Here is a 12,859-nt window from a genome sequence, read left to right on the forward strand (position 1 = left end):
ATTAGGACAGGACTTCTTTGGGAGGCCATTATTCTGCCTACAACATATCTATTATGAATATTTCTCTCAGTCTGTGGCTTGCATTTCAGTTTTCTTTTTTTTTTTTTGGCCGTGCCACGTGGCATGTGGGATCTTAGTTCCCTGATCAGGGATCAAACCCATGCCCCCTGCACTGGAAGCACAGAGTCTTAGCCACTGGACCGCCAGAGAAGTCCCCATCAGTTTTCTTAATGATCTTTTGAATAGTAGAAGTTTTAAATGTTGATCAAGTCCAATTCACCAATTTTTTTTTTCAATGGTTAGTGCTTTTTGTTCCTAAGAAGTCTTTCCATATCCATGGTGATGAAGATTTTCTCATGTTTTCTTATTAAAGGTTATAGTTTTAGCTTTTACATTTTAGACTATGATCCATTTGAGGTGTGTGTGTGTGTGTGTGTGTGTGTGTATAAAGGGTCAAGCTTCTTTTTTTCCCTTATGGATGTCGTTTCCATATCACTTGTTGAAAAGACTATCCTTGCCTCATTGAATTACCTTACAGTTTTGTCGAATTGAATTATTTTGCGGTTTTGTCGAAAATCAATTGACGATATATGTGTTGGTCTATTCTAGGCTCTATTCTGTTTTTTTTGTTTTTTTTAAAATAAATAATTTTTTTAAAGTTTTTTTTATAGCTACATTATTTATTTATTTATTTATTTATTTTATTTTTTTAGCTGTGTTGGGTCTTCGTTTCGTGCGAGGGCTTTCTCTAGCTGCGGCAAGCAGGGGCCACTCTTCATTGTAGTGCAGGGACCACTCTTCATCGCGGTGTGCGGGCTTCTCACTGTCGCGGCCTCTCTTGCTGCAGAGCACAGGCTCCAGACGCGCAGGCTCAGTAGTTGTGGCTCACGGGCCTAGTTGCTCCGCGGCATGTGGGATCCTCCCAGACCAGGGCCTGAACCCATGTCCCCTGCATTGGCAGGCAGATTCTCAACTACTGTGCCACCAGGGAAGCCCTCTATTCTGTTTTTTTGATACATACGTCTATATATCATCTGGATCACTGTAGCTTTATATTAAGTCTTGACCTCAGATAGTGTAATAAGTCCTTCAGATGTATTCTTTTTCAAAATTGTTTTCACTATTCTGGATCCTTTGCATTTCTCTGTAAATTTTAGAATTCAGTTCTCTATGACAGAAAAGCCTCCTGGGATTTGATTTGAATTGTTTTTAATCTATAGATGAATTTGGAGAGAATTGACATCTTAACAATATAAAGTCTTCTACTCAATGAACATGGTATATCTTTCCATTTATTTAGGTCTTTAATTTTTCTCAGAAACATATTTCTTAGTGTATAGGCTTTATACCTATTTTCTTAAATTTTTTCCTGTATTTTATGTTTTTGGAAATTATTGGAAATGATATTTTTAAAAATTTCATTTTCCAATTGTTTGTTTATAGTTTGTAGAGAAATAAATGATTTTTGATCCCTTGAATCCTGGGATCTTGCCTAAATCGCTTATTAATTCTAGTAGATTTTTTTTATAGATTTGTTAAGATTTTCTACATACAAAGTCATGTCATCTGTGAATAAAGATAGTTTTACTTTGTTCTTTCCAGTATGTTTGCCTTTTATTTCTTTTCCTTCCCTTATTGTGTTGGCTAGGACTACCAGTTGAATATAAGTGATGAGAGCAGACGTCCTTGCCTTGTTCCTGATCTTACAGAAAATGTTCAGTCTTTCACCATTAAGTATGATATTAACTTACATTTTTTGTAGATGTCCTTTATCAGGTTGAGTAAGTTTCCTTCTGTTCCTAGTTTACTGAAAGGGAATGTGTTAAATTTTACCCAGTGCTTTTTCTGCATCTATTGAACTGATGATATATATTTTTTTCTTTATTTTGTTAATATGATGAATTAATTGATTTTCAGGCATTACACCAATCTTACATTCCTAAGATAAAACTCACTTAGTCATGATGACTGATTTGTTTTGCTAATATTTTGTTAAGGATTTTGTGTTTTTTAACAAAAGGGATATTGGTCCATAATCTTTTCTCATAATGTCTTTGCCTTGTTTCAAGGTATCAGGGTAATAATGCTGACATCATACTATTAGTTGGGAAACGTGTCTTCCTCCTTTATTTTCTGAAACAGTTTGTGTAAGATTGGTATTTTGGAGTTTTCATTGTGGATTTTTAATGATGTAATCAATTTAAAAATAGGTATAGATCTACTGAATTTTTATATTTCTTCTTGAGCCAGTTTTAGTAATTTGTGTCTTTCAAGAAATTTGACTATTTTTTTTTTAATTTATTGGCATAAAATTATGATAATCCCTTATTAACCTTTTAAATCTTTGTAGGATCTGTAGAGATGGAGGTGGAAGTCTGGAAGTTGGCTTGCTGCTTCTGCAGTTAGTCCTTTAGTATGGGGGTAGGGAATTGAGTCAGTCTACTTAGGAGTTGAGCTTAGTTTGAGCTCTGTTGTTGCTATTGTTATTTTTACTGTGTCACTGGCTTGAGATTCCTCTCTTGTTACCTTGTGCTTAGGGTGGGGTTTGGGGTGCCACAGGTTTATGTTTTTTTAAAAATGTTTCTTCTCCATCTTCAGCTTTGGCATTGGCTGTGTGCCTCTGCCTCAGAGGGGCTTTCGCTTCACAGTCTTTTTCTGCCACTAACAGTGGACTGCTGTTACTTATTACTTGGTGCTTGCTAGCCTGGTGGAGGGTGATGGCAACGATGGGTGGAGAGGTATCTCTTTTCTGAACCAGCCTCAGTCTTGGTCAGGTCCTGTTTTCTTGAGTCTCAAGAGCAGAAGAGCCTGCGAGTGGGTGCGAATGCCCCTTGTTTCCATGGCTCCTAAGGGTCTGCTATCCCCAACTTTGCCTTTAGCAATTTGTTAAAAATTTAGCCAAATTCTTTTTATGCTTATGGCATGCTATAATGCTTTCTCCTGGGCTTTGTCACAGATGAGCCAGTCTTTATGTGTTGTCTCTTCTTGGAAGGGACAAGAATACTTTGTTGCTTTGAGACCTCTGATGAGTTCAAGAAAAGTGATGATTTTATAGTTTATGATTTTATAGTTTATCTGGTTTTTCCTTGCTGTTAGGGTGAGAGTGACACCATTTCCAGCTCTCTACATCCTAGACAGAAACAGCAGTCCCAGCCATTTGATTATAGTATGGGTGTTTGTTTTTCCTGCTAGGGGTTTATTGAGCTCCTTGGATCTGTCAGTTTATGGTGTTTACCAATTTAGGAAAATTTTCAGACATTTATTCAAATATTTTTGTGCTTGTCCTCTCTGTGCCATTTTAATGAGACTCCAGTTGTATGTATGTTAGCTCACACACTGAGCACTAAGGTTCTGATCTTTTTTTTTTTTTCCTTCCTTCATTTTTTTTTTCCTATCTGTGCTCCACTTTGGCTAGATTCTATTGCTAGGTTTTCAATTTCACTACTCTTCTGCATTGTCTAATCTGTGAATTTCCTCACTTCAGATTTATATAATCTGTTTCTCTTCTCATTTTGTTAATGTTTCCCTTTAAGTACCTCAGCATATTTAATAACTTATTTAAATCCTTGTCTGCTGATTGCATCATCTGTCATTTCTGAGTCTGCTTCTGTTGATTGATTTTTTTCCTTCCTGGCTCTGGATAACATTTTTCTGCTTCTTTGCATATCTAGTAAATTTTGATTGGATGCTGGATCTTATAATATCATGTTGGTGAATGTCTGGATTTTGTTGTCATTGAAGAGTATTAAAGATTGTTTTGGCGAGTGGTTAAGTTACTTGTGGATTAGCTTGATTGTTTTGAAACTCATTTTTAAGTTCTGTCAGGGCAAGTCTAGAACAGAATTTATTCTAGGGCTACTTCAACCCTACTCCCCAGATGAATCACTTCTGGGTCCTCTGTTGATGCCCCACATGTTCAGTGAGGTCTCTTTACTCTGGCTAGTTGGAGCTCAGATACCTCCTAGACTTGTGTGACATCTGGGAATTATTTAGCTTATAGCTCCAGTAGTCATTCCAGTACCTGGTTCCTTCCCTGGCTTCATGGAGTCTTGCTCTACTATGTGCAGCTTACTATTTAGCTAGACTCAAAGGGATCCTTATGCAGATTTTTGTGTACCTTCCCCACAGTTAATACTCTGCTCCACTAATTTCAGCCACACTGCTGAACTCTGTGAACCCCCTGTGCCCTGCTTAGATTCTCTTTCCCTGAACTGCATTCCACAAAGTGCCTTTTGGTAGTTCATTGGACTTACCACATTTGCTTGCTCTCTCTCAGGGTTCACTGACCTGTATTGCCTATTCAGTGGCAGAAAAGGTGTTTTTTATATTTTGTCCAATATTCTAGTTGTGTATGGTGGAAATGCAAGTTGTACTGGTTAATCCGTCATGGCCAGCATGTCATTTATATATATACGTGTATATATATATATATATATATATGTATATATATGTGTGTGTGTGTGAATATATATATACATATATATATACATATGTATATACATATATATATATAGCTGGTGCTTATTCTTTTTGAGATTTGTTTTATATAAGAAGCCCTCTTTAAAAATTTTTTTTTTATTGAGATATAATTGATACATGATAAACTATACATATTTAAATTGCACAACTTACAAGTTTTGACATACACACACACACACACTCATTAAACCATCACCACAGTCAAGGTAGTGAACATATTTGTCACCCCCCAAAATTTTATTGTGCCCCTTGATAATCCTTCCCTGCCTCTCTATTTTTCCCTTCATTCCCAGGCAGCAGTTGATCTGCTTTCTGTCATTATAGATTAGTTTGCATTTTCTGTAGATTTATATATAAAGTAGCACATCGTATGGTATTTTCTTTTGGGGGGGGTTTTCTTTCACTCAGCAAAATTATGTTTAAGATTTATCCATGTTATTGCATGTATCAATAGTTCTTTCGTTTTTACTGCTGGGAAGTATTCCATTATGTGGATATACCATGGTTTGTTTATCCACTCATCTATTGATGGACATCTAGAGAAAGCAACTAGAGAAAGCCCTCGCACAGAAATGAAGACCCAACACAGCCAATTTTATTTATTTATTTATGGCTGTGTTGGGTCTTCGTGTCTATGCGAGGGCTTTCTCTAGTTGTGGCAAGTGGGGGCCACTCTTCCTCGCGGTGCGTGGGCCTCTCACTATCGCGGCCTCTCTTGTTGCGGAGCACAGGCTCCAGACGCGCAAGCTCAGCAATTGTGGCTCACGGGCCCATTCGCTCCGCGGCATGTGGGATCTTCCCAGACCAGGGCTCGAACCCGTGTCCCCTGCATTGGCAGGCAGATTCTCAACCACTGCGCCACCAGGGAAGCCCCCAGTGTTTTTAATTTTAGCTATTTTAGTGACTATGTAGCAGTATTTCATTGTGGTTTCAATTTGCATTTCCCTAATAACTAATGATGTTGAGCATCCATGGTGCTTCTTTGCTGTCTGTATATTTTCTTTGGTGAAGTATCGGATCAGGTCTTTTCCCCATATTTTAAATTGGATTGTTTATTTTCTTATTGCTTAATTTTAGAGTTTTTTAATATATTTTGGATATAAGTCGTTTATCAGATATATGCTTTGCAAAGATTTTCTTCCAGTCTATGGCTTATCTTTTCATTCTCTTAACAGTGTCTTTTTTTTTTTCTTTTTTTTAAAATTGAAGCATAGTTGATTTATGGCGTTTCAGGTGTACAACAAAGTGATTCAGTTACACACACGTGCACACACACACATATATATACTTTTTCAGATTCTTTTCCATTATAGGTTATTTCAAGACATTGAATATAGTTCCCTGTGCTATACAATAGGTCCTTGTTGTTTATCTATTTTATATATAGTAGTGGGTATCTGTTAATCCCAAATTCCCAATTTATCCCTCCCCCACTTTCCCCTTTGATAACCATAAGTTTGTTTTCTAAGTCTGTGAGTCTATTTCTGTTTTGTGAATGAGTTCATTTGTATCACTTTTTTAGATTCCACATATAAGTGATATCACATGATATTTGTCTTTCTCTGTCTGACTTACTTCACGTAGTATGATAATCTCTAGGTCCATCCGTGTTGCTACAAATGGCATTATTTCATTCTTTTTTATGGCTGAGTAATATTCCATTGTGTGTGTGTGTGTGTGTGTGTGTGTGTGTGTGTATCACATTGTCTTTATCCATTCATCGATCGATGGACATTTAAGTTGTTTCCATGTCTTGCCTATTGTAAATAGTGCTACTGTGAACATTGGGCGGCATGTATCTTTTCAAATTAGTGTTTTCATCTTTTCCGGATATACACCCAGGAATGGGATCACTGGATCATATGGTAACTCTATTTTTAGTTTTTAAAGCAGCCTACATACTATTTTCCATAGTGGCTGCACCAATTTACATTCCCACCAACAGTGTAGGAGGGTTCCCTTTGCTCCACACCCTCTCCAGCATTTATTATTTGTAGATTTTTAAAAAATATTTATTTATTTGGTTGTGCTGGGTCTTAGTTGCAGCAGGTGGGCTCCTTAGTTGCAGCTCACCAGCTCCTTAGTTGCAGCTTGCAGGCTCCTTAGTTGCGGCACTTGGGCTTTTTAGTTGCAGCAGGTGGCTCCTTAGTTGTGGCATACGAACTCTTAGTTGCGGCATGCAAATGGGATCTAGTTCCCTGAGCAGAGATCAAACCCAGGCCCCCTGCATTGGGAGTGTGGAATCTTAACCACGGTGCCACCAGGGAAGTCCCTATTTGTAGACTTTTTGATGATGGCCATTCTGACTGTTGTGAGGTGGTAACAACATCTTCTGAAGAGCAAAAGATTTTAATTTTGGTGTGAAGGCCAATTTGTTAATTTTTTAAAAAAATTTTTTGGACTCTGCTTTTGGTTTTCTATCCAAGAAATCTAACTCAAGATCACAAAGATTTTCTGCTACAAGTTTTATAATTTTAGGCTTTACATTTAGGTCTGTGATCCATTTTGAGTTAATTTTTGTAAAATGTGTGTGGTATAGATCCAGGTTCATTTTTTAGCATTTGGATATCTAGTTGTTCCAGTACCATTTGTTGAAAAGCTATCTTTTCTCTACTGCATTGCTTCTGAGCCTTTGTCAAAAATCAGTTGAATGTATATTGTGTGGGTTTATTTTTGGATTTTCCACTCTGTTCCATTGATCTCTTTGTCTGTCTTTACACTAATACCATACTGTTTTGATTATTGACACTTTTTAATAATTTTTGAGATAAGGTAGTTTTAGCCCTCCAACTTTGTTCTTCTTTTTCATAGTTGTTTTGGCTATTCAAATTTCTTTGCATTTCCATATGAACTTTAGAATTGGCTGTTTACTTCTACAAAAAAGCATGCTGGGATTTTGACTAGGGTTGTTTTAAACATATAGTTCAGTATGGGAGCACTGGCATCATAACAACATTGAGCCCTCTGACCCATAAGCCAGCTGTATTATTCCATTTATTTTTGTCTTTGGTTTTGCTCAGCAATATTTGTATAGTTTTCAGTGTACAGGTCTTTCACATTTCTTTTTAGATTTATTCTTAATTTTTTTATGCTCTCATAAGTGGTATTTTCTTTTTCAGGTTTAATTAATTCACTTTATTATTCTTGTGTGAAAACACGAGCCTTGTGCAACACAAGATGGTCAATGAATTGCTGATAGGGAGCCTTGGTGAGCAGAGTCCCCTTTGAGAGGTCAGGTGTAAGATAGCTGTAGGTCTTAGAGGTGGCATCAAAGGTGGCCTTGGTAAAGTTGCCCAAGGAGGCAGTGCAGCCGCTGACCAAGGTGTAACACTTTTCAGTATCTGCCGTCAGCAGCAGCTTTGTGGCCACGAAGGCCAAGACAGTAGCAGTGGATCTGGGTGCAAGGATGAAGCATACCAGCAGAGAGCTGCAGTATCCTGTCACCTTCAAGGAACTGTATGGGGTTTGCCAATCTTGTGTTCGCAGGAGTCCCATTACCCATGACAGCGGAGAGGTTGGCCAGGAGGATGGCCCTGTGGATGGCAGTGGTTACCTCCTTGGAGCACTTAACACCTAGACCCATGTGACTATTACAGTCCCTCATGGCAACAAATTCCTCGAACCTGGACTGCTGGCCAGCACCATTCTGCTTTCACTGCTTTCAAAGGCATAAGGGACTCCCCTAGGTAAAAGTAACCTCAGATCGAGAGGAAGAAGAGATAAATCTCCTTCAGGGACTTAATCTTCATATCCTTGACCTACGCAAACACTGATAAATTGCTGATTGCAAGAGAGAAAAAGGTTTTTGAAAGTATTTATGTAGAGTTTTTTTCAGTTGTTGATTGTTGACTGCCAGTGACTACCCTCTTCAGCCTTGCAGCAGTCTGTCTCAAGCTGCAGGTCGCTGGTGTGATTTTCAGTAAACTGTCCCCTTTGGTATAACTCTGACAGGTACTGGAGGCACAGAGAAGGCATCAGAAGGAGAAATCTGGCATCATACCTACCTCGCCAACACCCTACACTTATAACAAGGTAGGAGAGGCGATACTAATCTTTACCCCTTGGGTGTAGCCCCTCTTCTCCTATGAGGTGTTTGTGGCCCTCTGGGAAGGTGGCAAATTCCATTCTTATCCCTTAATATTGCTGCCGAAGAGGCTGAAAGCAGCCACATATGCAGAAGAGTGGAATTCAAGTATTTGTCTGATGAAATAAGATTCATACTAGTTTAGGTTTTGCAGCAGGAACCAAAGGCTGTGATCACCTGGAGGTTATTTATTTGGCTAGCTGTACAGTCCACTGATAACATTTAAAAGATATGTTTGTCTTGCTTTTTTGAGGTGGAGACCATTTCAGAGAATATTATTTGTCCATTTATGGTGCCATTCTTTCTAACCCCATAAAATACCCAACTTAGAACAGTGTCTAGTACACACAGCAAGTGCTCCCAAGTGTTACCTGGTACTTCACAGTTCTTAATCAGTAGCCTACACATCAAGCTTCTCTGTTCTAAAGTATAAGAGGTTTAGGGCCTCTTGAAACAGGTCCTAGAGGTCCTGGAGTCACTGAGTAGATCAGAAAAAAATGATGCTGCTTGGGGACTCCAGGTGATATAGATGGTAGAGAGGGAGCTGAGGATGGTAGAAAGGCAGGCCAGCTCTTCCTGGTCCCACACCTTTAGAGGGCCCCACATATTCCTAATGCATGTGTGTGCACACATGCAGGCATACATACCGAAGAACACACAGGCTTCTGTGGCACTCAGGACCCTCCACTTGCACTGGCACTGGCACAGCATGACCAGAACTCTAAACAACTACTTTCATGATTAACACTGTTCAGTCCCCAAGTAAGAACTGCTCCACACCATCTTGATCTACTTGCAAAACTGTAGGCAGCTGTGCCCTTATATAGTGAAGGTTGGAAGTGAGGGCTGTGCTGATTATAGTCAGTCAGAAACTGCTTCCTGCTTCCCAATGCAGGCAGGAATTGAGTGGTAGAAGCACTTAGCTAACAGAGATATTAATTTACTTGATACGGTCTTCTCATCATGAATACAATGGATTCTTGTGTGATATATTATTTCCCAGTACTATTTTTTTCTCCTCTTCCTGTTCCATGTTGTGAATCTAGTGGTGTTTGTGAATTAGCACGGCATTCATAAAATTTACACTCCACAGATGAGTAATATAGTGAAATAAGTTCATATTACTTTTGAATGTGTATATATGTTGGTCTAGTTATCATCTTTATATTGGCAACTAAGTGAACACTGACTGCTACATTTGCAAATAATTTTTTAAATAAAAATAATGTAAAAAGATGTAGTTAAATTTTCAAAAGTTAAATAAATACATCAACCTTAATTAAAAAGAAAAAGAAAAAGAGGCAGTAGGCCAGGTGACTTGCTGTGACTCCACCACCATTCAGCTGTATGATGTTGGTTGGTACACTTAGTTTCACTCTTGACAGATGACCTTAGAGATGACAAGATCTCTGTAGTATCAGTTTCCTCATGTGAACTATTTTTTAAGATTTCTTTTCACCTCTATAATTTTATAAGTATGTTCTACAGCATGGGTCATGTCATCTATAAATGTCTACTAGTATGATGCCAAGACATGGCTGAGAGTACCTGAGACACCTCATTTTCCAGGCTTCACTCAGAGCAGCGCACAGCTGTGGTGTGAGGAGCGTGTGGCCACAGTGGCAGGCTCCCTGGGCTGCCTTTCTCAGGTGGACACTGCTTTTGTCCCGCAATTCAGGAGGGGCTTGGGTTGAAGCCTCTGAGGACCCAGTTTCCGAGGCAGGTAGAGCTACATTTAATTAAAATAGGAGTCCTTTATTAATAAGCACGCTGTGACTACAGGCCATGAAATCACCTTACTATCTACAGACATGGTAGTTAGTGGCAGTTTTGTTTCATTCAGAATATCTTCCCCAAGAATGGTCTTGCAAATGGGCACAGTGAGTCCTTCATGGCCAAAGGATTGCTTTTAGCCTCCTGTTTTTCCCTGCAGTGCCTATCCCTAATCTTTGTCAGACTGCTTTGGGCCTTTATAAAATGACTTGTGCTGTTTTATAGAGTCAGCCCACCTGTGTCCTAGCTGCTTTGTTCCTGCACCCTCAACCCTGCCCAGGTGGACAGAGTAAATGTTTCACAACCAGCTGGCTTATATCTATCACTTTTCTGGCTGGGGACAAAGTATCATACATCTGTACCCAATAATCAGATAGCAGCTTGGGCCTAAGCAGTGAGAATAAAAGTGACTATTTTACCCCAGACTGGCCTTGTATATATGGGGTGCACATGTGTAGTGTTGGTAGCACTTAATTCTCTTAAGACTTCCTGAAGCTTTTACAGTCTCTGTGAAGTGATTCTCGGAGATATCAGCCTGTGTATATCAGGGGCTGTTTCTGGGTCAGTCCTAGGGACTTTATTTTAGAGCTGTGCCTCTGCTGTGAGTGACCATGTTCTTTTTGCTTTCAGAGCTGTGACTTGTGGTCCCTAGGGGTGATTATCTACGTGATGTTGTGCGGATACCCTCCTTTTTACTCCAGACATCACAGCCGGACTATCCCAAAGGATATGCGGAGAAAGATCATGACAGGCAGTTTTGAGTTCCCAGAGGAAGAGTGGAGCCAGATCTCAGAGATGGCCAAAGATGTTGTGAGGAAGTGAGTCCCCAGGCCACTGCGGGGGGAGGCCAGGGAGGCCTTAAAAGTGGTGGAACACAAAGGAATGTTGGGTAAAGGAAAGTCATTTGTTTCCCAGGCATGCTCCTTCTCATTTCAGCATTACAGAAAATTTTCCCTGGAGCCTGAGATGAGAGTTCTCAGTGTCCACACCTTGGTGAAATTGGAGCTTTGCTCCCTCCTGTTGCACTCCTAGAATTTGTCCTTAGGGTTGAATCCAGGTCCCTTGGTAGCCATTGTATCTGTGAGCATTAATTTAGGACCTTAAATGGTAACCCCCCTGGTATACACTTCCTGCACGGAGGCCGGTCATTTGGGACAGACATGATTCCAGGAACTGAACTGTGGTGCTAAAATGACCATGATGCTTTGGGCTTTTCATTCCTTAGCTGCTGTGGGAGTGTGTGATTGGTTGTGCAGGGCCTGGACCCCACCTCCTGCCCTTCCTACTGCTAGTTGGTTGCTGTGGTGTATATTAAGATGGAAAGGTTTAGAAGAATTAGGGTTAGTGAATGGATGATGGAGACTTGACATTCAGAGTCCTTTGGAGAAATTAGCTAGAGCACTAAGAAAGAAGTCAGACCTAAATATGAGGTGTCTTTGCTTTTTCTACCCACCTGTGTCAGAGGCTTAGCTGCCTGGGACTTGGACGTTGTTCTGGTATTCCTATTCCTATTGCTTGTTCTTCACTGAGTAATTTCTCCTCTTTTGGTTTCAGTTTCTTCATCTGTAATGCGATAAAGATAAGCATTAAAGGGGCAGTACCTGGGAACTGTCTCCTGATAGTACAGCTGTTTCTCTATGGAGATTACTCTCTTTCAGAAGTGAGCTTGTTCTGTTGGTTAGGTGTTTATGTATTCAAAAAGGGACTAGTTTCTAAAATATACAAGTGAAAGTTAGGAGGGTGGAGGCAATGTTTAAATCATTGTTTGTCTTCCTATGCTCTTTCCCTGCTGTATTCTCAGTTACTTAACCAAAATATCAGTATCCTCTAATTGGTTCTTTGCAGTTCTGTAGAATATATTTCCTGTCCCTAGAGCAACATTGATTATCTTCTTTCAGCATTGAGATTCTTTTCTAAATAATCCTTTCTTTAGAATCTGAAGCTGTTTGTTCACAATGATCCAGAAGGTTACAGAGAACATGAAAGAGCAAGTAGGCGTGTTGTCCTGACTCTGATGTTTGGAATGGGAGGCTATGTATTTGGAAGAAGGTGCTGTAAAAGGCCCAGGGAATATGCTGGGGTGAGCTAGGAATTGCATCAGGATAAATGTACAAGATGTAAAGAACTATGGTCAAAAAGCCGATGGTACAGAACAATACATTAGGCTTAGAAGGAAATGCCATCCCCTTCTCAGAGATTAGATTTTTAGCTTTTGAATGTCTTTGGAATAAAGGGTTCATGTCCTGCCAAATGGTGACATCTAAGAGTTTTATCACAAGTAGCAACCTGGATTTTCAGAACTGTATGACCCCTCGACTAATTTTACAGTCACTGTTAGCCAAAAGAGCATTTTGAGTCCCTTTTGGAAATTATAGCCCACTGTCCTAGAAACATTAGTCTGGGGATTCAGTGTCTCAGGAACTGTAAGCCATATGTAAGATTACTTTACTGAACCTAGAACTCAGTCTGTGGTATCACTGGACTAAGCCTTTTCCTACCATTCTTATCTCAATTTATTTAGTA

The 12,859-nt window shown here is 39.5% G+C and overlaps 2 protein-coding genes across 22 annotated transcripts in view; one reads left to right on the forward strand and one right to left on the reverse strand.

The window, feature by feature from the left end:
* Positions 1–12,859, reverse strand: part of TMEM116 (transmembrane protein 116) — a 238,315-nt gene that overhangs the window by 44,068 nt on the left and 181,388 nt on the right. For 5 of the 7 annotated variants that reach the window (XR_014234084.1, XR_014234085.1, XR_014234086.1 and 2 more), the window contains exon 11: positions 11,790–11,899. Coding sequence is in view for 2 of the 7 variants with exons in the window: in XM_082353709.1 (XP_082209835.1) it covers positions 11,795–11,899 (105 nt within the window). In the remaining 5 variants the exon portion in view is untranslated. Of the gene's footprint in view, positions 1–4,559; positions 8,013–8,517; positions 10,293–11,789; positions 11,900–12,859 lie in introns of those variants that run through there. The other 2 variants (XM_082353709.1, XM_082353708.1) reach the window with 2 other exon arrangements.
* The window catches only part of MAPKAPK5 (MAPK activated protein kinase 5), a 43,006-nt gene that overhangs the window by 23,222 nt on the left and 6,925 nt on the right, over positions 1–12,859 (forward strand). For 12 of the 15 annotated variants that reach the window (XR_014234082.1, XR_014234083.1, XM_082353702.1 and 9 more), the window contains 2 exons: positions 8,431–8,511; positions 10,967–11,154. The exons of 1 other annotated variant lie outside the window; for it this stretch is intronic. Coding sequence is in view for 12 of the 14 variants with exons in the window: in XM_082353702.1 (XP_082209828.1) it covers positions 8,431–8,511; positions 10,967–11,154 (269 nt within the window). In the remaining 2 variants the exon portion in view is untranslated. The remainder of the gene's footprint in view (positions 1–8,430; positions 8,512–10,966; positions 11,155–12,859) is intronic. 2 more of the 15 variants (XM_082353703.1, XM_082353704.1) reach the window with 1 other exon arrangement.

The sequence above is a fragment of the Balaenoptera borealis genome (genome assembly GCF_965194805.1).
Source record: "Balaenoptera borealis genome assembly, chromosome: 14".
Lineage (NCBI taxonomy): Eukaryota > Metazoa > Chordata > Mammalia > Artiodactyla > Balaenopteridae > Balaenoptera > Balaenoptera borealis.